At 34.4% G+C, this 27,642-nt stretch overlaps 1 protein-coding gene across 43 annotated transcripts in view; it reads left to right on the top strand.

Moving 5' to 3' along the window:
- The window catches only part of RIMS2 (regulating synaptic membrane exocytosis 2), a 578,477-nt gene that overhangs the window by 247,189 nt on the left and 303,646 nt on the right, over positions 1–27,642 (top strand). For all 43 annotated transcript variants that reach the window (XM_036876382.2, XM_036876388.2, XM_036876380.2 and 40 more), the window contains one exon: positions 24,069–24,994. In XM_036876382.2, the coding sequence (XP_036732277.2) occupies positions 24,069–24,994 (926 nt within the window). The remainder of the gene's footprint in view (positions 1–24,068; positions 24,995–27,642) is intronic.

Raw genomic sequence — 27,642 nt, 5'->3', positions numbered from 1 at the left:
AGCTCCCTATCCCTCCTGTGTAGATGCTGCAAGAAATATTCAGGCAGATGGTATTTAAAGCAGTCTTCCACTGCAGTGTCTATATCCTTTCCCCTTACTGCAAGATAGATTCTAATGACTTTTTTTTCCCAAAACATTATCTGAGAGAGGGAAGGAGCTACTTTGACAATAGAACTATGGTTGCAACTTCAGCAGAACTGGATCCTGTTTTTTCCCATATGGCATAGTTAGCTGGTTTGCATAAGGGGAATCAGCACTAACAGAACTAAGAAACAGCAAGTGATGAACAGAATGTAATATGGATGCAATAGCAGTAGAGTCAAGCAGGGAATTGGAAACTAGTTTTAGAAGTTTAATTAGAAATGAATTAAGTACACACAAAAATGCTTTTCTTTATTTGAATTTTGAAAGTAAGATTATAGGTAATAATACACTGGTAATATTTAAATTCTACAGTTTACAAAGCATTTTTGCATACAAGTTTTAACTTATTAACCTGGCACAAAGTAATATCTGTGACTTTTGCATTGGAATGACATTACAAAATACTTTTCATTCAGAAGAAGCTGTCATGTCTGCTTTGTGGTAATAATTTTCAGTTGTAACTGATTAATTTGTTAGGAACAAGTTCACATGGCAACTTGGAAAGAAGGGACAAAAGGCACAAGAAAAGAAAGTTGAAGACCTTTTACAGTTTATCAGGATATGTCTAAAAGCATTCATTTTATTATTATTTATTATTGAGGTACATACAATAAAATGCACAAATCTTAGTGTATGACTCCATGAATTTTGATAGGCGTATGCACCCAACTAACCATCACCCAGATCAAGATATCAAACATTCTCACTAATTATTTTCCTCTTCACCTATTTCACCCATTCCCCTCCCCGTCCCCTCACCGTGGCAACCACCAGTCTGTTCTCTGTGATTGGTCTGTTTTTGTTTTTGTTTTTTAATTCCACATAGAAGTGAAATCATATGGTATTTGTCTTTCTCTGCCTGACTTATTTTACTTAGTGTAATACCCTCTAGGTCCATCCATATTGTCACAAATGGCAAGATTTCCCTTTTTTGGTGGGGGGGAGGTGCTGAGTATTATTCCATTGTATATGTGTAGTGCATCTCTTTTATCTATTCAACTATAGATGGATACTTAAGTTGCTTCCACATCTTGGCTATTGTAAATAATGCTGCAGTAAATATAGGAGCACATATATCTTTTCAATTTTGTTTTCTTTGGGTAATTCCCATAAGTGAAATTACTGGTTCATACAGTATTTCTATTTTTAGTTTTATGAGAAAACTCCACACTGCTTACCATAGTAGCTGCACCAATTTACATTCCTACCAACTGTGTATGAGGGTTTCCTTTTTCCACATCCTTGTCAACACTTGTTATTTCTTGTCTTTTGGTATTAACCACTCTGACTAGTGTGAGGTCTTATTTCATTGTGGTTTTGACTTGAATTTCTCTGATGATTAATTATGTTGAGCATCTTTTCATATGTCTATTGGCCATCTGTATACCTTCTTTGTAAATATGTCTACACAGGTTCTCTGACCATTTTTTAATCAGATTTTTTTTTTTGTGTGTGTTGTGTGAGTTCTTCGTAATTTTGGATATTAGTCACTTATCATATGCATCATATGCAGATACATTATCCCATACAGGAGGTTGCCTTTTCATTTTGTTGATGGTTTCCTTTGCTGTGCAGAAACTTTTTAGTTTGATGAAGTCCCATTTGTTTGTTTTTTTAGTAAAAAATTATTAATGCTAATGTTCAAGAGTTTACTACCTATGTTTTCTTCTAGGAGTTTTATGGTGTCAGGTCTTATGTGTAAGCTTTAAATTCATTTCAAGTTTATTTTTGTATATGGTGTAAGACAGTGATCCAGTTTCATTCTTTTGAATGTAGCTGTAGTTTTCTCAAGACCATCTATTGAAAAGACTCCCTTTTCTACATTGCATATTCTTGTCTCCTTTGTCATCTATTAATTTATCATATAAGCAAGGGTTTATCTCTGGGATCTCTTTTTTGTTCCATTGATCTGTGTGTCCACTGTTGCATCAGTACCATACTGTGTTGGTTACTATAGCTCTGTAGTATAGTTTGAAATCAGGGATCCCTCCAGCTTTGTTCTTCTTTCTCAAGATTGTTTGGCTTAAAAGCATTCCTGTTTAAGTAACCAAAGCATTCACCCTACTTATGACACATCTGCCATATATATAATATATATAATACTAGATGCAATAAAATAAACATCAATTAATGGTTTGTTTAATTTACCACCTTTAAGTTGGCGGCATAGTATAGGTAACTCAGGTTTTTTTAAAAAGCTTTCCAAAGAAGTTTCAGCTGAGTTAATTTTTTCCTTTAGATATTTTTGGAGACAGTGAATATCATTACATTAAGCTTTGAGTTTTTTCCCTCCAAATCTGCAGATTCTCAAAAGTTTAATAATAGCTAATAGAGTATTAGCTAGAAGGAAGAAGAGAGCAACTTGAAAAACGAATCTGTATCTTAGTTGGGGTGCAATGGCCTTCCTCCCTTTTCCACCACTTTGGGAAGGAATTATGATCCCCCTCCACAAAAACCAAGTGAAGGGAATCTCTGAGTTACTTTTAGTGATTAGAGGTTCTAACAGGAAGGGGGTGAAAACATTCTATTTCCTGGGCAGCTAACTACTTAGGTAATAGAATTATTGATCTGCCTATTCTTGTACCTATTTCAACAGAGGAAAAGACAGTTGGAAAGAAAGGGAGGAGGGGATGTGTGGACAAAGAACAGTTTTATTTCCATGTGTGGGGTGGAAAGGAATGTATATGATTCATGACTGTCAAGGTTATGTAGCAACACAAGCAACTCTGAGATCTTAGTGCTTAACATAGGAAACTAGTTTACATCTTGCTCTTATGTAATGTGGTACAGTATGGCCCAATACGGTACTCTGTGTGAGAGGGACTCTCCACAGCATTTGCCTCCTATGTGGTTCAGCCATACCAACTTTATCATCTTGCAGCTGCACTATCTGGTATGTGTGGGCAGAGAAGGAAGAACTGGAGAATTGGGTATGGGTTTTTGTTTTTTACCACCACCTCAGCCCAGAAATGATACATTTTCCCTCACAGTTCCTTGGCTGGTATCAATCATTTGGCCTCTTACATCTGGAAAGAGGATAAGAAGTACAGTTTTCTGTGCCCAGAGGGGAGGAAAATTTGATGTTATAGGACCTAGCAATGTCTACCACAGTGAGTTTCCTATAGTTCAATTCGATGTCATTGAAGATGTCTATACTTGAGCCATTCTAAAGTATATGGAATGGGAAAAGTAGATGTAACAGAACACAGTGGAATGTATTGACTGTAGGAAAATAGTAACATTTTCATATTTATTCCCTGGAAAGCTAAGACAGCTCACCAAATTACACACATAAAGAAATGGAGTGTTTTAAGAGTACGGGTTCTGAAGTAAAACTAACTTGGGCTCGAATTCAGCCTCTGTTACTCCCTAACTGCTTCCTTTTACTTATGCTAAGCCTCACTTTCCTTATTTATACAAAGGGTATTATAATAGAACCTTCTTCACACTGTTTGTTAGAAGCAAATGAGATATGGTAAATCAGCATGCATAGTATTTAGCAGATAGTAAGTAATCAAATGTTGCTGGCCATTGTTAGGTATTTTGGGGGCTAAGGAATGGGTGAACTGGAAAGAAACTAGGAATAAAGAAAATGATGTGGGGAAATAAATATGACAAAATATTTTAAATTCAATAATTCTTCTAGGTTTGAACAAAGGAAATGAAATTTGCTTTTTATACTGTGACTTCTACATATATAGTAAGCAGACATATCCAAAAATAATGCCTTTCATCATTGAGCACTTACTGTGTTTCAAATACTGTTAACCACTGAACATATATTAGCTCATTTAATTTTTATTACATTTCTTATTACCACTAATAGATCAGGAAACTGAGGCCACACTACTAATTCCAGGGTTAGGTTTAAAAATACCTGCCTATTATTTTGTTAAAGTGGTGTTCAGATTTTCATTCATTATAAGTAGCTATGAATATACTATAGTTCTGTTGTGGAGTGAGGTATAAAAAAAGTAATGTAACTTCTGTAACACGCCATGCATTATCAAGTAGGCAGCATACTAAGCATTTAATTACAAGTGCTTTTTTAAAACTAAAGACATTATTATTATTATTATTATTATTTTTTGAGAGGGCATCTCTCATATTTATTGATCATATGGTTATTAACAACAATAAAATTCTGTATAGGGGACTCAATGCACAATCATTAATCAACCCCAAGCCTAATTCTCAACAGTCTCCAATCTTCTGAAGCATAACGAACAAGTTCTTACATGGTGAACAAGTTCTTACGTAGTGAATAAGTTCTTACATGGTGAACAGTGCAAGGGCAGTAAAGACATTATTTTTTAGTTTTCTCTGTTATTTGTTATTTTCCCAGGTGTTCAACTGGTTTTAAGATTGACACTTTCTCTGTATCTTTCATCTATTGGGAGTGTTCACACAGAGCACAGTGTTTAAGGCAGCAGCTTTGGAACCTGAAGAGCTGTTGTTGATGTCCACCAGCCAAAGACAACTGGGAACATGTCCCTAGTCAAGTTTGATTTTATTATTTGCTACAACCATTAATTAATTTTACACTTTTGTGAAAATTAATTTCATTCCTTGTGGGCTATCTTAGCTAGAGCAGTTAAGGGAATCTTGTTATAGGATTTGGGCTTATATTAGGTGGTTTGAGGAAAGAGTCAAAGATGTAGGCATCTGTGTTGAATTTGGATGCTGTTAGAAAGCAGAGGCAGTTTGAGTATCTTAATTTTTGTTTAGGAGGTGGGAAGAACAGGGGCACTAGAGCTGTTCCTGGAGAAGAACGAATAGTCACTTTGCAGCTGGGGGAGGGGTATACTTGGTCATTTTGGTTGCACAGTGTCTTTGCTTTTATCTGTGTTCAGACATGCTGGAGTAGCATTGTTTTTGCCTTATCCTGTGATAGTCACAGAGAGTCCCTATCTGATGTTAATGTTTGTGAATTTGTTTACATTTCCCAGGGCGTACCGGTGCCCAGCTGATAGCAACTAGGCCATCTACAAGCTGATAGCTGTAAAGGCAGCCTTTTCTCTCACTAGTTTAAAATTCCTCCTCTGCCATTTACCAGCTGTGTGATTTTAGGTGAGGTAAATAACTTTGTGCTCAGTTTACACATCAGAAAAATGGAGATGATGATGGTATTTTCATCATAGGATTATTTTGAAAGATGAGTGAGTAGGTACATGTAAAATTCCCAGAATACTACCTGGTATATAATCAGTGCTTAGTTTAGCTAAATCATCACCACCACCAATAGAATAATAATAAAAGTAATAATTTATAATACTCTTCACCACACACATTAACTTATGGCATAATGTATCCAAGCATTCATACCCCATATCGAAGTTTATCTAATTTGTCTATCAAGTAGACAAAAATGCTTGTGTTGGCTAATCAGGTCATCCTCTCTTTTGTTCATTGGTGGAGAAACACTGCCAGATTTTAGTTGTTTAATGTCATTTGTGAAATACATCTATTCATTAGACAATACAACATATATTTTCCTACTAACTTTTTTCCTTAATTCTAAATCTATTCATTTAGTCCCTCAAGAAGTAAGATTCATAGTAATCCTTTGTTTCACTCATTTTCCTTCTCTCCTACATCTAATCTCACAAAGTTTTACAGATTTAACCTTCCAAAAATATTTTGTTTCAGTCCCTTCTTTAGTTAAGGATGTCATAATTTCTTATCAGAATCATTGGAATAATCCAGTTGATCTTCCTACTCCTTGACTTATCCTGTTCCTTGGTTTAATTGACTGTTGCATGAATTAACTTGCTAACATAAAATATCTGACAACCTCCCATTTGTCTACAGGATAAAAGCACAAAATGCTTAGCATAGTACAAGAGCCCTTTAAATATTCACCCAATTTTCATTTCTGGTCTTTCCTGCCACTTCTGAGTTTGATCCTGATTTTCTGTTTCTACTCAACTGTTTTCTATATTTTTTTGTGCCATTTCAAATTCTTTGTGCAAAGCATTATGGCATAAATAATTCTGATAAATAATATAAGTTGCAGAATATGAAAATATAGAATAATGAAGAGAATTTGAAAATAATTTTTATTGTGGGAGATCTCAAAATGATGATTCAGTTATATAATGTAGTGCCACGTAATGGTAAGGCCTTTCAGTTTTCTCTGTATAACTCAGTGGAGAATTTTAAATGCAGTTTGACAAAGTCTTTTCCTGCCTACTGTCCATACACTGACCATTGGATCTTTGGAAATCATACCTACAAGGTTTTTTTTCTGACTTCATAAATACACTTTAATACACATGTTACAACATGGAGCACAAACAAAAGGGTGTAGGATGGGGTGGAATGCCATGATCAAAGAATTGCAGAGATTTTCAGGTATTATTAAATTTAATCCTAAGGTGTTTGTTTTCCTATTTTGAATTCTTTTAAAAAGTAAAATTAACTCTATAGCTATCAATGACTGAGAAAGAATTCTTTTACTCTCCCTGACTCTCCCTTTCTCAAACAGTGACTAAGCTCCTGTTTAATGTCAAACTCTCTATTAAGTATACTTTGCACTAATGAATTGCTGTCTCCAGATGAATAGTGACGACTGGTTAAGCATTGCTATTTTTTTCTAGTTCCTTGTTTAGCTAAGCAGTGGATGTGCTGGTAAAATAAGCAGTGGCCTGCTGGTAAATATTTGACAATCAGCTCTCCATGGGAAAAAAATCCTGATTTATAGCATTTGCTAATTTTCATAATGTAAATATTCCCCGTATAGGTGATTTAAGCTACTTGAAAACTAGTCTGGAGATAGCTCAAAGATGATACAATTGCTCAAGGAAATCAACAGAGTCCTACATTCTTTTTTTGCTTACTGCTCTGCTACTCACAGTGTGTGGCTGTCAAACTCATGGTTGAAGGAGGGCAGATGAGTTAAAGGAAGCAGGTCTACATTCCAGTCATAAAGGAGGAAGGGCCTAAGTATGAAAGGTGTATGTCACCAGGGTCTCTCTCTTTCCATTAGGAATAAACAGCTCTGTAGAAGCTCTACCTAATAAACTTTATCTAAATCTTACTGGCCTGAACTATGTCATGTGACCACCCATAGCCACAAGAGAGGCTGGAAAATATTTAGACTAGGCCAACTGTTGATCTGAAAAAAATTAAGATTTTGTTTGTAAGAAAAGAAAGATATTTAGATACTCAGTAGGCAAGCAGCTTTGTTTGCCACATTCTCTTTTGCTTTTGTTCCTGGTTCAACCCTATGAACTCTATAAAGCTATAATTCCTTACTACTATCTCATCAACTTACAATTTAAAGCAAAGTGTATTTTGAACCTTAAACCATGACCCCTGTGTTCAGTAGAGCTGTTTTAAGTTAACACAATTCTAGACTTAAATGTTCTAGGGTTTTGGTGAATAGGTTATCCTCCTTTCTTACTCCTGTGTTGCCTTCCATGTAGAGAGAGCTACACCAGGATAATATGCTTGGCTTCCCTGGATTCCCTATATTACTCTGTCCTTAGGGATAAGAAAGGGAACATAACTAGCACTTTCTTTTTCTTCTCTTTATTTTGGGAGCAAGCTGCACGCAGTATGCATTCTTTTCTGTTCCTGCTTTGAGTTTTACAGGGACAGGCTATAAAATACTCTTAGACCAGTGTCATTTCTGCCTGGATAAGTATGTGTGTATGATTCTGAGATTTGTTATTAGGAAACCCAGTTTTACATAGATAAAATTCATTCTCCAATTTTAGTTTTATCAGTAATAGACATATTCTTTCATATGCTGCCTTTTTAATGTATTTCTGAATTAGCTTAGTAGTTGGGTGGGAGGTTGTTCAATGTGAATTATTTTAAAACAGCTTCTTGCTGTTTGAGCCACTTTGAGTGTGATTTATTTTTATCACTTTCTAGCCTTAAATAGAACAAGTCTAATGTCATACTTATATGAAATTTTAAACATGCAACCTCATGATTCTTGATCACAAAAGGTTTTGGTTTCATTAAATGACTGTATTTACTGTAAAACTGGAAATACTTTAAAGTATAAAACTGGAAACACTTTAAAGTATATAAATACTTGTATACCATGGACTGCTTGGTATATAAGGGTCCCGGCGTGCTTACTTTCTGCAAAGTAAAAACCATTTTCCATAGAAACAGAGTTCATAATAAGCATGATAGCTGATGATGAGAGAGTTATTTATAGGCTTTAGAGTCTGTATCACAGATTCTGTGTCAGCCAAGATTTCAGTTGCAAGTAGTAGAAAACTCGATGGAGTTCGGCTTAAAAAATAAAGGGAATTTATTGGTTTACCTGGTTGAAAAATCCAGAGGTACTTACTGCTTCAGGTGAGAATTGATCCTGAATCATATATATAACATGACTTGGAACCTAATTTCTTTCTTTCTATTTTTAATTGTCACTAAGTGGATGTGGACTCCATTTTGGGAATTCTCCTCCAACTCATGATCCTAAATTGACTTTAGTAGCTCTGAGAGTTACACAAATGCTCAAAGAACAGGATATCGGTGTTGTAGCAATGTCAGATAAGTGTCCTTAAGAGTCACTGAGATTGGACCGTTTAGGTCATCGCGCTATGTCATTATGAACAGCGGTGGTACTCTGCTTATTATGGCTCACGCCTAGGGCAAGAGAGACATATTCAATCCAAATCACGAAGCTGAAAATGGAGGAGACATATTCTCCCTTCCAAGAAAGAAGTGAAATGGGTGACAGAGGGCCAACAACATATATTCATTACAGTTGTTTCCAGAGTAACTTTTTTTTTTTGTTAATTTTATTTTGGTATCATTAATCTACAATTACATGAAGGACATTATGTTTACTAGGCCCCCTTCACCATGTCCCCCCCACATACCCGTTCACAGTCACTGTCCATCAACATAGTAAGATGCTGTAAAATCACTACTTGTTTTCTCTGTGTTGCACAGCCCTCCCCGTACCCTCCCCACACTATACATGTTAATCGTAATGCCCCCTTTCTTTTTTCCCGCCCTTATCCCTCCCTTCCCACCCATCCTCCCCAGTCCCTTTCCCTTTGGTAACTGTTAGTCCATTCTTGGGTTCTGTGCTTCTGCTGCTGTTTTGTTCCTTCAGTTTTCTTTTGTTCTTATACTCCACAGATGAGTGAAATCATTTGGTACTTGTCTTTCTCCGCCTGGCTTATTTCACTGAGCATAATACCCTCTACCTCCATCCATGTTGTTGCAAATGGTAGGATCTGTTTTTTTCTTATAACTGAGTAATATTCCATTGTGTATATGTACCACATCTTGATCCATTCATCTACTGATGGACATTTAGGTTGCTTCCATATCTTGGCTATTGTAAATAGTGCATTGATAAACATAGGGGTGCATCTGTCTTTTTCAAACTGGAGTGCTGCATTCTTAGGGTAAATTCCTAGAAGTGGAATTCCTCGGACAAATGGTATTTCTATTTTGAGCATTTTGAGAAACCTTCATACTACTTTCCACAATGGTTGAACTAATTTACATTCCCACCAGCAGTGTAGGAGGGTTCCCCTTTCTCCACAACCTCGCCAACATTTGTTGTTTGTCTTTTAGATGATAGCCATCCTTACTGGTGTGAGATGATATCTCATTGTGGTTTTAATTTGCATTTCTCTGATGACAAGCTATGTGAAGCATCTTTTCATGTGTCTGTTGGCCATCTGAATTTCTTCTTTAGAGAACTGTCTATTCAGCTCCTCTGCCCATTTTTTAATTGGATTATTTGCTTTTTGTTTGTTGAGGTGTGTGAGCTCTTTATGTATTTTGGATGTCAACCCTTTATTGGATCTGTCATTTATGAATATATTCTCCCATACTGTAGGATACCTTTTTGTTCTATTGATGGTGTCTTTGCTGTGCAGAAGCTTTTCAGCTTGATATAGTCCCATTTGTTCATTTTTGCTTTTGTTTCCCTTGTCCGGGGAGATATGTTCAAGAAGAGGTCACTCATGTTTATGTCTAAGAGATTTTTGCCTATGTTTTTTTCTAAGAGTTTTATGGTTTCATGACTTACATTCGAGTCTTTGATCCATTTCGAATTTACTTTTGTGTATGGGGTTAGATAGTGATCGAGTTTCATTCTCTTACATGTAGCTGTCCAGTTTTGCCAGCACCATCTGTTGAAGAGACTGACATTTCCCCATTGTATGTCCATGGCCCCTTTATCGAATATTAGTTGACCATATATGTTTGGGTTAATGTTTGGAGTCTCTATTCTGTTCCATTGGTCTGTGGCTCTGTTCTTGTGCCAGTACCAAATTGTCTTGATTACTGTGGCTTTGTAGTAGAGCTTGAAGTTGGGGAGTGAGATCCCCCCTACTTTATTCTTCCTTCTCAGGATTGCTTTAGCTATTTGGGGTCTTTGGTGTTTCCATATGAATTTTTGAACTATTTGTTCCAGTTCATTGAAGAATGCTGTTGGTAATTTGATAGGGATTACATCGAATCTGTATATTGATTTGGGCAGGATGGCCATTTTGATGATATTAATTCTTCCTAGCCATGAGCATGGGATGAGTTTCCATTTGTTAGTGACCTCTTTAATTTCTCTTAAGAGTGTCTTATAGTTTTCAGAGTATAGGTCTTTCACTTCCTTGGTTAGGTTTATTCCTAGGTATTTTATTCTTTTTGATGCTATTGTGAATGGAATTGTCTTCCTGATTTCTCTTTCTGTTAGTTTATTGTTAGTGTATAGGAAAGCCACAGATTTCTGTGTGTTAATTTTGTATCCTGCAACTTTGCTGAATTCCAATATTAGCTCTAGTAGTTTTGGAGTGGAGTCTTTAGGGTTTTTTATGTACAATATCATGTCATCTGCAAATAGTGACAGTTTAACTTCTTCTTTACCAATCTGGATTCCTTGTATTTCTTTGTTTTGTCTAATTGCCGTGGCTAGGGCCTCCAGTACTATGTTGAATAACAGTGGGGAGAGTGGGCTTTCCTGTCTTGTTCCCGATTGCAGAGGAAAAGCTTTCAGCTTCTCGCTGTTCAGTATGATGTTGTCTGTGGGTTTATCATATATGGCCTTTATTATGTTGAGGTACTTGCCCTCTATACCCATTTTGTTGAGAGTTTTTATCGTGAATGGATGTTGAATTTTGTTGAATGCTTTTTCAGCATTTAAGGAGATGATCATATGGTTTTTGTCTTTCTTTTTGTTGATGTGGTGGATGATGTTGATGGATTTTCGAATGTTGTACCATCCTTGCATCCCTGGGATGAATCCCACTTGGTCATGGTGTATGATCCTTTTGATGTATTTTTGAATTCGGTTTGCTAATATTTTGTTGAATATTTTTGCATCTACGTTCATCAGGGATATTGGTCTGTGGTTTTCTTTTTTGGTGGGGTCTTTGCCTGGTTTTGGTATTAGGGTGATGTTGGCTTCATAGAATGAATTTGGGAGTATTCCTTCCTCTTCTATTTTTGGAAAACTTTAAGGAGAATGGATATTATGTCTTCTCTGTGTGTCTCATAAAATTCTGAGGTAAATCCATCTGGCCCGGGGGTTTTGTTCTTTGGTAGTTTTTTGATTGCCGCTTCAGTTTCGTTGCTGGTAATTGGCCTGTTTAGATTTTTTGTTTCTTTCTGAGTCAGTCTTGGAAGGTTGTATTTTTCTAGGAAGTTGTCCATTTCTTCTGGTTTTCCAGCTTGTTAGCATATAGGTTTTCATAGTACTCTCTAATTATTCTTTGTATTTCTGTGGGGTCCGTCGTGATTTTTCCTTTCTCGTTCCTGATTCTGTTGATGTGTGTTGACTCTCTTTTCCTCTTAATAAGTCTGGCTAGAGGCCTATCTATTTTGTTTATTTTCTCGAAGAACCAGCTCTTTTTTTCATTGATTTTTGGTATTGTTATATTCCTCTCAATTTTATTTATTTCTTCTCTGATCTTTATTATGTCCCTCCTTCTGCTGACCTTAGGCCTCCAGAGTACTTTTTCCATTTTCCTCATTCAGAGGATTTTAAGTAACTCCCAAATTCACCTATTTTTAGTTTGTTACCTAACACATTTTTAGAGACTAGACATGAATTAAAGGTTAACAAGTAATTTCACTGTGTGGTATTATTTTCTATCAGTTACTTTCAAAATTGCTAAGGACACTTTTCTACAAATGCGGTCAAGTGCATAACTTATGTGGAGGAATTTGTATTAAAAAAACATGTTCCATCTTCAGAAGAAAGTAACTCCAGAGTCTAATGTGGTGACTCATCTTCATGGTTTCCAACATACTTCTTAGTTGATACCCTTCTTTTAATGTGATGTTTAAAAGAGAACATCATGTTTTAAATATTATCAAATTATACAGAAACACTTGTTGAAATTTAACAGCGTTCCTTCATTAAGCTCAGCTCCATCAGTGGCTTCCATCACATTCTGTTTCAACTTATTTGGAGTCTAGATCCAGCAAGCATCACACTTTGTTTTTCTCCCCTCCCCCCCACCCCCGGCTGTAATATATCACTGGCAGAGACACATAGACCAATGGAACAGAATAGAGAGTCCAGATATTAACCCAAGCATATATGGTCGATTAATATATGATAAAGGAGCCATGGATATACAGTGGGGAAATGACAGCCTATTCAATGGCTGGTGTTGGCAAAACTGAACAGCTACATGTAAGAGAATGAAACTGGATTACTGTCTAACTCCATATACAAAAGTAAACTCAAAATAGATCAAAGACCTGAATGTAAGTCATGAAACCATAAAACTCTTAGAGGAAAACATAGGCCAAACTCTCTTGAATATGAGCAACTTCTCATGAACATATCTCCACGGGCAAGGGAAACAAAAGCAAAAATGAACAAATGGGACTATATCAAACTAAAAGCTTATGTATAGCAAAGGATACCATCAGTAGAACAAAAAGGCATCCTACTGTATGGGAGAATATATTCATAAATGACATATCCGATAAAGGGTTGATATCCCAAATACACCAAGAGCTCATGCACCTCAAAAAACAAAAAGCAAACAACCCAGTTTAATGGGCAGAGGATCTGAACAGACACTTTTCCCAAGAAGAAATTCAGATGGCAAACAGGCACATGAAAAGATGATCCACAACGCTAATCATCAGAGAAATGCAAATTAAAACCACAATGAGATATCACCTCACACCTGTTAGGATGGCTACCATCCAAAAGACAAACAACAAATGTTGGCGAGATTGTGGAGAAAGGGGAACCCTCCTACACTGCTGGGGGGAATGTAAACTAATTCAGTCATTGTGGAAAGCTGTATGGAGGTTCCTCAAAAAAAACTCAAAATAGAAATACAATTTGACCCAGGAATTCCACTCCAAGGAATTTACCCTAAGAGTGCGGAAGCCCAGTTTGAAAAAGACATATGCACCCCTATGTTTATCACAGCACTATTTACAATAGCCAAGAAATGGAAGCAACCTAAGTGTCATCAGTAGATGAATGGATAAAGAAGATGTGGTATATATACACTGTGAAATATTCTTCAGCCAGAAGAAGAAAACAAACCCAGCATTTGCAACAACATGGATGGAGCTAGAGGGTATTATGCTCAGTGAAATAAGCCAGGCAGAGAAAGACAAGTATCAAATGATTTCACTCATCTGTGGAGCATAAGAACAAAGCAAAAACTGAAGGCACAAAACAGCAGCAGACTCACAGAATCCAAGAATGAACTAACAGTTACCAAAGGGAAAGGGACTGGGGAGGATGGGTGGGTAGGGAGGGATAAGGGGAAAAGGGGACATTATGATTAGCACACATAATGTAGAGGAGGGGCATGGGGAAGGCAGTATAGCACAGAGAAGACAAATAGTGATTCTATAGTATCTTACTATGCTAATGGACAGTGACTGTAATGGTGTATGTGGTGGGGACTTGATAATGGGGGTAATCTAGTAACCACAATGTTGTTCATGTACGTATATATTAATGATACCAAAATATATATGTATATCACTGGCAGAATGTAGAGGAGTGTTAGAGACAAGCTGATAAGAAGGTAAGAGACCTTTATTGAATGGAGAATTACTTCCAGGAAAGAGCAGAATTATTTAAAAAGAGGATGTTTTATGGAGCACTATTTGGGGTGCAATTTTATCTTCTTCACCTCCTCAGTAAACCTTCCTTCAAATTTCTTCATGTTTTAATGCTTTTGTGGTGTAGATATATGGTTCTGGGCAGACTTTCTGATACTGGGAATGGAATGAAACAGTAATACCACAATGAAACAAGAAATATACAAATAATTATGTCTTTGAGCCACTATTGAAGACAATTTGCTAAAGATTTTGCTGTATAGTATTTTACTGGTCTTAAAAAATTAATCAAGAGTATCTATCTTTTAGAGTATGCAGTACATATGTAAATGGTGGGCTGATTAATGCCTAATTTGAAGCAATGCATATTGCTATAGATAGCTAAGGAACACCAGCACATCATGCTGGCATGCAGATGTTAGGTGCTCTTTTCTCTGTTTGTGATAAAGCATTCTGCTAACTGGAAGATAAATCAGGTTTCTTTAACTGAATCAGAGCTGAATTTGCAGATCATGCAGACATAATTTGTGACAGTCCTTTAGGTTTACCAAGATATATAACATGGCATGTGTGTATTTATTGGCACATAAACATAGGGATTCTGTAGGAAAAGTTCTATAACTGCAAATACTAGTATAATGAAGATTCCCACAATTAAATAAAATATACTTCGCTTATTTTTTTTGTTTTGTCATAGTACATGCTCCAAACTGTACTGTATTGATATGGCTATTATGAATTCTCTTCCAAGAAAAATCGTGTTTAGGAAGTGCTTTTTTTTGTACCTGTCACTCTCAGAAATAATGTGATTGAATTGTATTCTCATGCAGATTGGTGACAGGTCACTTGACAGACTGATAAAGAGTCTTCCTCTTCTGCTGTCAGGAATCAGCTTTTCTTTGACTCCTCCCTTCTCCCTATTTCAGCAGTGCAGTTTTCACCGCATCTATGAGAAAGTCACTTAAATTCTCAAATCACTCTTACAAATCAACAAAATTGTCCAAAAAAGATACAGTAGCTGGGAGAGTGAAAGGTTGATATTCTCAAAACTCATACACTGAAGGTACATCTTTTGCTTGTTCACTTGAGAGTAGTATTCTGGGTGATTTGTGAGTTTGCTTTACAAGGTAAAATATAAGGAAGGAAAACAAGTAGTATGAATTTTGCCTAATCCTTTTAAGTTTATATTGTAGATATACTGGGCAAATTGGACAAGTGGCATTTATTTATCTCATAGTGTAAAAAATACCTTGTTGATGTAGCTTTATTTACTTATCATTAAATGTTTATTGAGTACCTATTGTGTACCACGTATTTGGAAATAAAGTGACCAAAACAATGATCCATGCCTGCAAAACTTGAGGAAATGGTAAAAAATGACAGATGAAAAAATACCACAGTTAGAACGTGACAAGTGTTAAGAAAATCTTTAAAAAAGCAAAGCAGGTTAAGGGGGTGGGGCTGGGAGCACAGGGGGTGGAGATGGAGATTGAAGGATTAAATAGGGTGGCCAGGGTTGGCTTCCTTGAGAAAGTGAAATATGAGGGAAGAATCAAAGAAGGTCACTCCTGATTAGAAGACTAAAAAATATCTTTACTTTTATCTGGAATATCAACATTCCAGGCAGGGGGAGCTGCCAGAGCAATGGTCCTAAAGTGAGAACAGGAGGGAAACCAGCACTGCTGGGTCTGAAAGTGCCAGGGATGAGCAGTAGAGCAGGAGGCCAGAGAGAACAGGTGCCAGATCCCATAGTCCTTGTAAGCAAAATGGGGTGTTACTGAAGGGTTTCAAGAATATTAGTAATACAATCTGATGTGCATTCTTGCTGCTGTGTTGAGACTGAGCTGCAGGCGTATAGAGTTGAAGCAGGAAGACCAGTGGGAAGTTTCTGCTGTAATTCACATGAGAATAATGGTGACTTCATCAGGCTTGTAGTAGTGGAAGTAGTGAGAAGTGTTTGGATTCTGGATATATTCTGTAGGTAGATCCAACAGAATTTCCTCATGGATTGGATGAGCAAATGGAAAGAACAATTACCATTAACTGAGATGGAATATACTGCTTCTACTTCAACTCACTTATCTATATATCTCATTTTAAAACACTGTATGATCCTTTTTCCCAATAAGGAAGTACACACTTAAGGTGAAAATAAGTTATACATAATGTTTATTTGCAGATAAGCAGCATCTGTCTTTTATTATAGCACACACTTCTAGATGGGATTGCTTCCTTTATAGGAAGCAATTTCTCTTCTCTGAATAGCTGTAGTTGTAGGCACCAACCAAAAATCTAAAAGGTGTTTTTTTGGAGCAAATAGTAAAAGGAGGAAAGAATGTAATAAGTGCATTAAGTGAGTTCAGTAAAGGAAATTAAAAGTCATATTAAAGTAATATAACTGCTTTAGGGGAGAATGGACTTAAAACAACTTTCTGAGGGCTTTCACTGATCATTCGGGGGGGTAGTTGTTAGATAAGCTTACTTATATATATTTTTTTCCTCTTTTGTTTCTCCTCTTCTGCTCATTGTACTTTCTTATATTGTTTCAATGAATATTTCTTTATTGTAGGATTGTTTCTAAGCCTGCTGTAGACTCAGATGGAGCACCTTAAAGAAGGGAAATAAAACCAGGTTTAAAGTATCTTCTAATATAGAATGGTTCCTAGTCTTTATGTCTTTTTTCTGACATGGTATTTTTGGGAGGGGTAGTGGGAAGAGAAGAATTGGCACAATGGGTTATTATAGTGAAGCATCATTTGTGCACTATTTTCTGAAGATTTGAATATACAAATTTCATCTTTCAAATATAAGTTGAAAATACTGTCATGAATAAAATAAAAATTAATTTAAACTGGTATCTAGTTCATAGAATCTTTTTGTTATTTTGTACTTAACGAAGGAGTCTATAGATTCTAAAATTAGAATTATTCTTATGAAAACTTTTTAAACCCCAGATTAGCTCATCATAAATTTGAATGCATGGGAAATACTTACCCAGAAAATTAAGAACCCCCCCAAAACAAAATATGAAACATGTAAAAGTAAAGAGTTAAAAATCGGAAAATAGTCCTAAAAGAACAGTATAACTCTTGAAGGGTAGAGAGGGAGAAAAAGAAGACCCAGAAAGATTGGTAGAGTGTAAAGTTATTAGAAAGGTTGTGAATGAAAGTCTGAGATAGACAAATAAGAGGAACACTCAATGGAGTTGGTGGTGGAGGAGGATCAGCAGCAGAGTGTGCATTGCAGTTGGGAGAACACTGCAAAGAGAACTCACTGAGATGGTAACATTTAATTGGAAGGAAAAGAAGGCTTGTTACCATAGCATCAGCTGTAATGTTGTTCCTGGAATCTTCTGGACTTATGAGCTTGGAAGAATCAAAATATTCTGTGGAATTTTTTTTCAGTTTGATATGGACTGTGGGGTCCAAATGGTTGAATTTTATTATTGGTTGACATTTCTATGAAAATGAGTTATTTTGAGTTTTTCTTGCGTTTCTGTTGGAATAAGTGTTTTTAGGAATCTCTGAGGGTAAAAATGACTGTCCCTGCTACTCCTCCACAATCTGAGATCTGTATTACTTCTAGGTGAGAATTTTTTAGATGAATGTAACACAATTAGTTGAAATGTGCTACTACATGTTCGTAGGCCCTCACTTGAACTTGAAACTCGGGAGACCAAAAAAAAGCACAGCACTTTGACTTTTCTTTCCCCCTTTAAACGCTGACCTTAAGTTTATTTGGAATCACTTAAATATAATTCTCAGAACTGTATTATTAACATATAGGTAATTGGCTGTGGGTAGAAAGAAATTGGTGATGTTATTTTCATTTCTATTTTTTTATGTTTTTGAATGACTGAATAGAGGCATTGAGAGGTTAAGATATAAAGTGAGCAAAGCTTAATTTAAACTCAGTGTAACCAATTTCTTAGTTCATGGAACACATTATTATTTTATTACATTTCTATAGAAAGTGTTATTTCCTGTCCCATTACACCTTTGGGGAAGCCTTCTCCTTTCCATAAAGATTGAGAAACTTCTTATAGAATAAATGAAAAGAAAGTACAGAGTAGGCCTATTAAACTATTACCATCTTTTGTTACCATTATACATTTGATAGTGAAAGCAGTGCAGTAGACTTATTAATAACAAACACAATGAATTCTGTTGTTTTAGAAGTACTGTAATTCATTTAAGAGAATGTGGTTTTATAAATTTCTGAATCTGTCTGTTTTAAGTATTGTGTCCAGAAATGCCTTGGATGTAGGATGCATTTGGTGTTCTGAATTGTGAGGCACTAATCAGCTAAGTATGATAATCCTCCTAACAGCGTACATTCTTACTTGACCTGGAGCTATATACAGCCGCATAATAACAGCATTAAAGAATAACCTGTTTCTTAACAGGCCCATTACTACAAGATTTTATGACTCCATCTGTGAATGAGTGTTATTTTATGTGTAAATTTTTAATAATTGAGTTTTGAAAGAAATGATTGTAAGTAGGTAGAGACTTTCAAATCCTTTGATTAAGGATGGATCCCTGTGATTTTGCCAGAGCTACGAGGATTAAATGAAAGCACTGCCTGGCACGGTGTTGATGTATTTTTGTCAACATGATGCTTCACTTTCGACAGATGTGCGTTGGTTAAGCAAAAGGTAAAAGTATAATAATGTGTTAAATATTGTGATATGTAAAAAAAGATTGATTAAAAAATTTTTTTTTGATTAACATACATTGATTTGTTACAGGAATTATAGGAATGAAACATAACTTTCATGTTTTATAAGATTGGATACTTCTGTTAAATCCTTTATTTAATGAGTCTTAACAGCTTCAGATTTCAGAATTTTATTGCAATGTTATGTTTAAATTATTTGGTTAGTGTTGTGTAATTGAATTAATAAAGTATCATTTAAGTTTATTTAATAATATCTATGCTTTATAAAGCTTTTTACAATGTAGAGTAAAAAAATCTTTTTTTCAGGTTATAGATTTCTTAAATGTTTCTATTTTTTAATAAAAATGAGTTATTTAATGATCTCTACTAGTAAGGATTATGAGTAATATTTTCATATAGAAGTGCTTAATTACAATGACAATATTAATTTACAGAAATTTGTAATCCTCCAATTCTTTACTTTCAATGTTATGATTCTTAAGAATTACATAGGTCCAAAGAGTTAAAAGTAAAAGTATATGAATATTAAAACTTAAGTTTCTGTGTAAACTCCACTGTCCTTATGAATGTTTTCAAATATTTAGTGGAATATATTTTCAGAGACTTGATGATTATTTTATAGTATATATGGTCAGTATTTTATGTAGTATAACACAAACCACATATGATGGTAAATATAGTAAATATTAAAATAGTGTGCTAAAAACACAATGAATTAATAATATACAGTATGTAAATTGAGACTGCCTTTGGGAAATTGTTGGAAATGACTTTAGTTGGGAAAGAATCTTTTTATTTGAAGATTTCCTATCAGTCAGTCTGATTTTTAGACATGGAATTTTAAAAAGACTAATTGGTAGAGTTTCTTGCTAAAACTATTATGCCTAATCAGAATGACATTTATAATGGAGTATCAAGGAATACATAGCTGGAATATTTAGAAATAGATTGAATAGTTAGTCAATATGACAAAAATGTATAAACAATAAACAGAAATGCTACTGACTGAAGTAGATTTAGTATATATATCTTTATGTGATTTTCTATAAACTGGTTCCAGTTAAGACCAATATAATATGGTGAAAGAGAAAATGATTGTAACAACTAGGTTCCAATAGAGACAATTAAGATGAAATGATTATTAGGTAAATACAAAGTGTACTAAATATGTACTGGTGGTGTTATAGCTTAAATAGGGATTGGTTGATACATAGGAATGAAAAGTAAGGCCCAATATGATGTCACAAATACATTTTCATCTAAAAAAAAAGGCATAATTTTGGATTCTGTCTCAATTTCTTATGGTCTTTGAAGGAAGGATTGAGCTAAATAAAACATTTCAGATGAATCGTTCCATTCTTCTGACTTAGAACTTCTACATTACATATTAAGTACTTTATGATTGTTTAGAGAAATGTACAAATTATCATTATATACTTTTACCTATTAAATGTTTTCCATCTGATAGTAATAAATGCTAAGGATTGCTAATTATAAAGGCCAGTGGCAAAGATAGAGATTAGAGATGTAATACTTAAATTTTCTTGGATTTTCTTCAGTTCCTGAAAAAATGTAGTATCAAAGAAATACAGCAGTTTTAATTTGAAGAAATATATATGCAATAATTCATGACATAGTTGCTAAAATTTTGACAGTATTTTAATACTTTGGAATATTATAGCAGATTCGTCATTGTTTGTTGAGGGTATTCTTGGAATAAAATCTTGCCTTGCTTCTAGCATAGCTTTAATATGCTGTAAGGTACTTTACCTTAAAGTGTATTTTTAAAAACTTAGTCCATGTTAAGTAATAGTGACAATAATCATTCCGAGTTCAGCAATCATAACCACTGTTCTATTTTTACTTAAATCCAGTAGAAATCAGCATCTACAGTAGGAATCACATGCTTCAGGCAAATTTCATAATCTCTAGAATCAAGTGATTGCTGGATTTAATATTGAATTTAATTTTTCTAAGTTATGATTTGTAAGCACTTAGATGGCTTGCTAAGGACTAATTAATAATAGATTATTCTGAATTCTGTAATAAATAAATATTCTTATTTATGAATAAAATAGAATATATTACCTGTGTTTAAAGGCTCACTGTCTTCACTTTATACCCTACTTATTTGCATAAATTTATGATAATTCCTTAGGAATGAAGTGTTCCTTTTCCCCCACTACCTCTGACCTACAATATCTAGTGTGATATTAAATATATTACTAGAAAACCCTAATGTACAAAGAAGTTCTGTTCTAAATGTTTAGTTGTATAGTGATTTTCACTCAAAATGCATTTTGCTTAGGAGGTTATTTTGTAAATGATAGTTGGATTTCTGAAGCCCAACAAAAGCCAAATTAACATATAATAGAGCTAAACCACACTGCTTGTAAAAATAGTTCCTTTTCTTTTGAGAGGGAGGGGTAATACTGTTTTCATTTTAAAAATCACATTTTACTTCCTTTTTTATATTTCTAAAATTCAATACGTGTATATAGCTATAAAATTTCCTACTCAGTCACACAGAATTTTAGGGAAATTAGAATTTGTTTAATTAATATCTAAATGAAATATTAAAATTTGTTTTTTTTATGTATCACATTAATCTGAGAAACACTAGAATCACTCTTGGAACAGTATCAATTTCTTGATCTTATGAATTTATTCATACTGTTGTTTTTTTAGAGACAAATATATTTATTAACTTAAATTGAAAACAATTGTTATACATTTTAATAGTTAGATGGTCAATTTGAGAAATAACTGATTTAATTGCTTATTCTTTGGAGTTCCCTAGAGAAATTCTTATTTCTCTCAGTACTTTTTTTCTTTTAGTACAGTAAGTTACATATTAGTAGTCAAGTAATGAGATGTGAGTATGTTGCAAATTGGCACCAGTTAATTACATCTTGACAGGAGTATCCTTATTGTTTTTTTGCTATGCTTGAAGCTTTCATTTAGTCATATCAATTTGATGAAATTATGGTATCAAGATTATAAAATTATAGTCCCCAAGAAATGGAAGATTCATTCAACATCTTAAAATCAAGATTCATCTCTTAATCATTTCTATATTCCTAGTCTGTATTACAGTGGCATTTAGTTCTTACCTGGAATATATTTGTTAAAATAATATATGAGTTAATGCATGTAATCTATGTCTATCACTTTAAAGTATACCCACTGAAAGATTAAATGGCTATATAGTTTCAAATAATTGTTTAATAGCAAAAGTTAATAGGACTAAGATACCCAGATCCCTTAATCCTAGTTGCTCATTTCATGATAATTTGCTACCATGCTGGAGTAATTTTTTAAGTCATATGCATAAAAATAATGAAATGAATTATGCGTAACAGACACACATATATAGGATGTTATCTAGGCCAATACTATGAAATTTATTTTGAGTGGTCTGGTTTTGAGTGTATGTTTTAAAATGTAGGAGTCTGGTTTTATGTAACAATTGTAAACTAAAAGATTTATAATTAAGTCCTAGATGGTTTATATGTAAATGTAAGAATGTAAAGGTAACAAAATTTTTTATGCAATTGCTTAGTCGTAAAACTTTGAAGGGAATAGACCAGTTCCTTCATTTACTGCAGTACTTTTTCCTTTCTGGTTCTAGGTTAGTCTAGCAATGCTTGTGTGAGATTTGAAAGGTAGAAAAGTTACAAAAGCCATCATTGTCAAGCAACACTTGTTGGCAGACAGATGGGCAATATGAGTCTTAGTGACTCCTTGGCAAGGTGCTGATAACTAACCACCCTAATGCTGTAGGCAGTGGATAATTGGGGACAAATTCTCAAAGACTTGAGATTCATAGCAGCTTCCTAATGACAATTTTGAAAACCCTGGTCTTTGGTTATTCAGGCTAAGAAAGGCAGCATTAATGCCTCTGTCCTTCATTCCTTAGCTGGTTCAACAGTTTTGTAGCTTCTGATTCCTGTATTAAAACCCTTACTCCTGGAAAACCTAGAGTGACTCCTGTTTTCGTTAATTAACCCTAATTGGTACATTGGCAGATTGTATTCCAGATACAGGGGAAAGGGATTCAGTGACACAGGGGAGATAGAAGCGAATGACAGGGTTACTGGGTTGGGTCATCCCACATGTATCCTTTCTCTGCTCCTGCTTTTGGGCCAAAAACAATTGTCTAAGAAATTCACAACTGAACTGTCTAATCCTCATCATCTTTAACTTCAGGTGACCCTACTTTTTTATTATCTGTTCATATATCCTGGTAAAGTCCCCTAACATTTATTCTAAACCTTTTCTGTCATCTTGATGATTCCAGTCTCATTGCTTCTCATGGATAGTAGTTGACATTATCTGAGTTTGTGACCGAGAAGAGGACAGTGAATATTTTGTTGTCAGGGTACTATGTGTGATTGCAAGGTCCACCAGATTATACCAGTGTTAGAGGGGCAGGTTGAAAACTTAATACAATCTATTCTTCTGAGGCTGTATGTAAATATGAGAGGTCAGGTATGAAGACAGAGGAGACATGTCATCAAGTTGGCCTAATCTTAACGAAGATGGAATAAAAGTAGCAGTCGTTTCTTTTTGCAATGAATTATTGTTGGTATTTATTTAAATTGGTTATCTCAAGTTAGAGCAATAAAGGAGGGTTGGAGATATAATCATAAGGTGAAGATTAGTTGAACCAGTACTAGGAGTGATCTAGATAGCTGATGAATGAAAAGTGATTTTTGAGAACCAACACGTAGTATTAGAAAGTACTCAACTCTTGAGCAAGTTGGTTTGGCTTCATTATGTTTTGTAGTAATTTTCATATCAACAAGTTAGGAATAAAGAGTACAGAAGGTGGAATTTTTCTAAGCTTCTCTATAACAGTTGGTAAAAACTGACGTATTGAGCCAAGCAAGGAAATTAGAATAAAATCTATTTTTGCAGCAGCAGAATTTGATGTCCATAATCTAATTTCAGGGCATAACTATATTTCATATGTAGTATGTCAGGCATCTAATAACCATATCAAAATACCTTTTTAATTTCCTATTTGAATGGAATAAAATGTATTAGTAAAACTTTTGTTACGGCATAACTTTAAAATTACATTTTAAAAAAGTAGCAGAAGAACTATTTAAATTTACCCGTCAACCTGCTAGTGAATCAATAAAAAGTAAAATTGTTTAAATGTTGCTGTTCTCATCATTCTTTTTTTGTTTTTGTTTTTGATTATGTAGGAAAAGAAGTCCATCAGTGTCCAGAGATCAGAATAGAAGATACGACCAAACGGAAGAAAGAGAGGAATATTCACAGTATGCTACTTCAGACAGTGCAATGCCTAGATCTCCATCAGATTATGCTGATAGGAGGTCTCAACATGAACCTCAGTTTTATGAAGAGTCTGACCATATGAATTATAGGGACTCCAACAGGAGAAGTCATAGGCATTCCAAAGAATATATTGTAGATGATGAGGATGTGGATAGCAGAGATGAATATGAAAGACAAAGGAGAGAGGAGGAATACCAGGCACGCTACCGGAGTGATCCAAATTTGGCCCGCTATCCAGTAAAGCCACAGCCCTATGAAGAACAAATGCGGATTCATGCTGAAGTGTCCCGAGCAAGGCATGAGAGAAGGCATAGTGATGTTTCTTTGGCAAATGCTGAAATGGAAGATTCCAGGATTTCTACGCTAAGGATGGAACGACCATCAAGGCAGAGATCTATATCTGAACGTAGAGCTGCCATGGAAAATCAGAGATCTTATTCAATGGAAAGAACTCGAGAGGCTCAGGAACCAAGTTCTTATCCACAAAGGACCACAAACCATAGTCCTCCTACCCCGCGGAGGAGTCCAATACCCATTGATAGACCAGACATGAGGCGAACTGACTCACTAAGGAAACAACACCACTTAGATCCTAGTTCAGCTGTAAGGAAAACAAAAAGGGAAAAAATGGAGACAATGTTAAGGAATGATTCTCTCAGTTCTGACCAGTCAGAGTCAGTGAGACCTCCACCACCAAAGCCTCATAAATCAAAGAAAGGAGGTAAAATGCGCCAGGTTTCACTGAGCAGTTCAGAGGAGGAATTAGCGTCCACACCTGAATATACAAGTTGTGATGATGTTGAGATTGAAAGTGAGAGTGTAAGTGAAAAAGGTAAGCACTATATTCTAATTACACTTTTCCCTGTAGTTGATTAGATAAGGATTTACTTTTTAGGTTGTACTTCTGAGTAAACATTTAATAGTTAGATTTATTTTTAAAGTTTTTTTTTTAGTGGTACTGGTTACATGAAGAAAATTTCAAGTTTTAAAAAGTGAATATATTCTGTTGTTCATGTAGAAGAAAAGTCTATTTATCTAAAATTGTTTTTGCTTTGTTTCTGAAAATTTTATTGCATCACTTGATGGCATACTTAAAGAATACCTATTAGGTATAGTTGTAAAAATAACATTTATTTTTTGTGTTTCCTTTTAAAATAAATAATATGTTTACTAACAAACATCTGAAAAGTTCCTCGAAGTGTAAAGAATGAAATGCAAACTATTCATAATCCTTTCCCTCAAATATCCCCATATATAACCATTGCTAACATTTTGTTATATTTTCTTCCCTTTTTCCTATGCATGTATATTTTATATGTTTATACAATTAGTATCATACTATGTATAATCTTGTATTCTAATTTTTTTCAATTGATATCATATCATGAGCTTTTTCCCAAGCCCTTAGCCATTCTTCAGAAATATGTTTTAAGAGGCTGCACTTACATTCTATCAGAAGGATGTACCATAAACTAAAGTTCCTTTCTTTAGGGGCATTGTAGTTGCTTCCAGTTGCTAATATAAATAATATTATAATGGCTATCTTTATACATGATTTTTTGCTTATATTTCTTGAGTATTCCACAAATACATATTTGTGCTTTGATTCTTTTAAGCTTTTAATTCAGATTACCAACCTGCTTTCCAGAAGGCTTATAATGCTCTTGTCCTCCTGTGAGATGTCCTCCAGCTTTCAGTCTCCATGAGCTAGGTCTTTGCCTTAAATGCACCACAAAAAAATTCTGTCTCTTGTCTTCTTAACTTGAATTTGATCATGAAGCTGAGTGTTTTGTATGTTTTTTTGGTGTTTGATATCTTCTGTGAATTAACTGTTTATTCTTTTTATTTCTTCTGTGCATTACTACCCATAATATTGGGTATTAATTAGTTTTTCTTTTATTGATTTGTGAGAACTTTTTATATGGTTAGGATTTTACCCACTGAACTGTCACCCATTCCAACTTTATTTCCCATTTTGGTGTTTACTCTACTGATTTTCTTTGGTCATTTGGAAATATTGAATTTAATATAGCTAAGTCTTTGCATTTTTCTTGATTTTTTTTTCTATTTCCTTTTATCCTTAGAAGCCCTTTACTGATTCCCAAATCAGTTAAATATTTAACTGTATATTTTCTTATGTTTTTATTCTAAATTATTTTTAACCTTTAACTTTTTACTTTTAACTTTAACCTTTAATTTTAACTTAATCTTTCTGTAATTTATTTTGGTGTATGCCAAAACACCAGATAGGTGAGTATTTAATATGAATCCCTTGGACTAGCCCTTGCCTCACACAATTTTCTGTCACCATTTGATGAATTATCAGGAGCAAATTATGAATTATCAAATTACAATTTGAAGAATCAACAGTAATCAATAAAGGAATCAAGAAGGCTGCTAGATATGGAACTAATATAGAATCATTTTATACTGTACTAAAAATAATCAGAAAGTTTAAATGAAAGACATTTCCTATTCAAAATCAAAAACATAAAGTGAGATTTAAAAATAACTAATAAGAAATGACGGGGGCCTACATCAAGAAAGCTACCAAATTTACTGAGTAATATAAAGGAAGATGTGAGTAGAGATTCATTTTATGTTCCTATTTGGGAATGTTAATACTATATTAATATATATGTCAAATTAAAAAGACATGAAAAAACTACCATTTTATTTGATATATTTTAATCTTAATATTATAATGCAACATTTTATTTCACTAATTGCATAGTCATGTTGGTCATTGCAGATGTCTTTTGTTTGTAAAATCTGGAGAGACTAGGCTAATAAAAGCAAGAATATGTGTGTATGGCAGTCTCGTAAGCTGTAAATTGTGAAATGTTTGATGAGTTATTAGACTCTTAAAAGTAGCACAGCATCCTTCATCCTTTTGCTAATTTTTGGGATACAGTGAATGGAAGTGTGAATGAAGGTGGGGCACTTTGGACAACTGACCGGGAATAGGAAAAAGGGGAGGTAGACTGCAAGCCTCCAGGTAGAAGCAGGGGTCTCAAAGTATTAAAAATAAACTCTAAAGAAGTCAGCTTTATTTATGTCTGAGTTTTGGTGTATCAAAGTAAAATTTATACCCTTGCATCATCTCAAGTTTCATGAAAGTTTAAATATTTAATCTGTTGCCTATGTTTATAAAGAAAATAGGCTGACATAGACAATATACATTAGAAATTTGAGGAAATACTAATTTATGGTATTTGAGACCAATTAAACATGTAAGGAATTCTGAACCAAGACTGAAAAATTTGTAGAAGAAGTTGTAATGATGGGAATATTTTTGAAATTTTCAATTAGCTATGTTATTACTAAGACTTTCACAAGTAAGATTTTTTAAAAGTCAAAGATTACTTTCTTGTATTTTCATTCCATCTAATGGTATTGTAAAATAATATTTTGCTAAATAAATATTCTAATTGTAACATGAATCTTAGAGCCCCACTAGGGAATAACACTAACTCAATT

Source organism: Manis pentadactyla, chromosome 3 (assembly GCF_030020395.1).
Source record: "Manis pentadactyla isolate mManPen7 chromosome 3, mManPen7.hap1, whole genome shotgun sequence".
Classification (NCBI taxonomy): domain Eukaryota; kingdom Metazoa; phylum Chordata; class Mammalia; order Pholidota; family Manidae; genus Manis; species Manis pentadactyla.
Note: the sequence above shows the minus strand (reverse complement) of the source record. Positions and strands in the feature narration are given on the sequence as shown.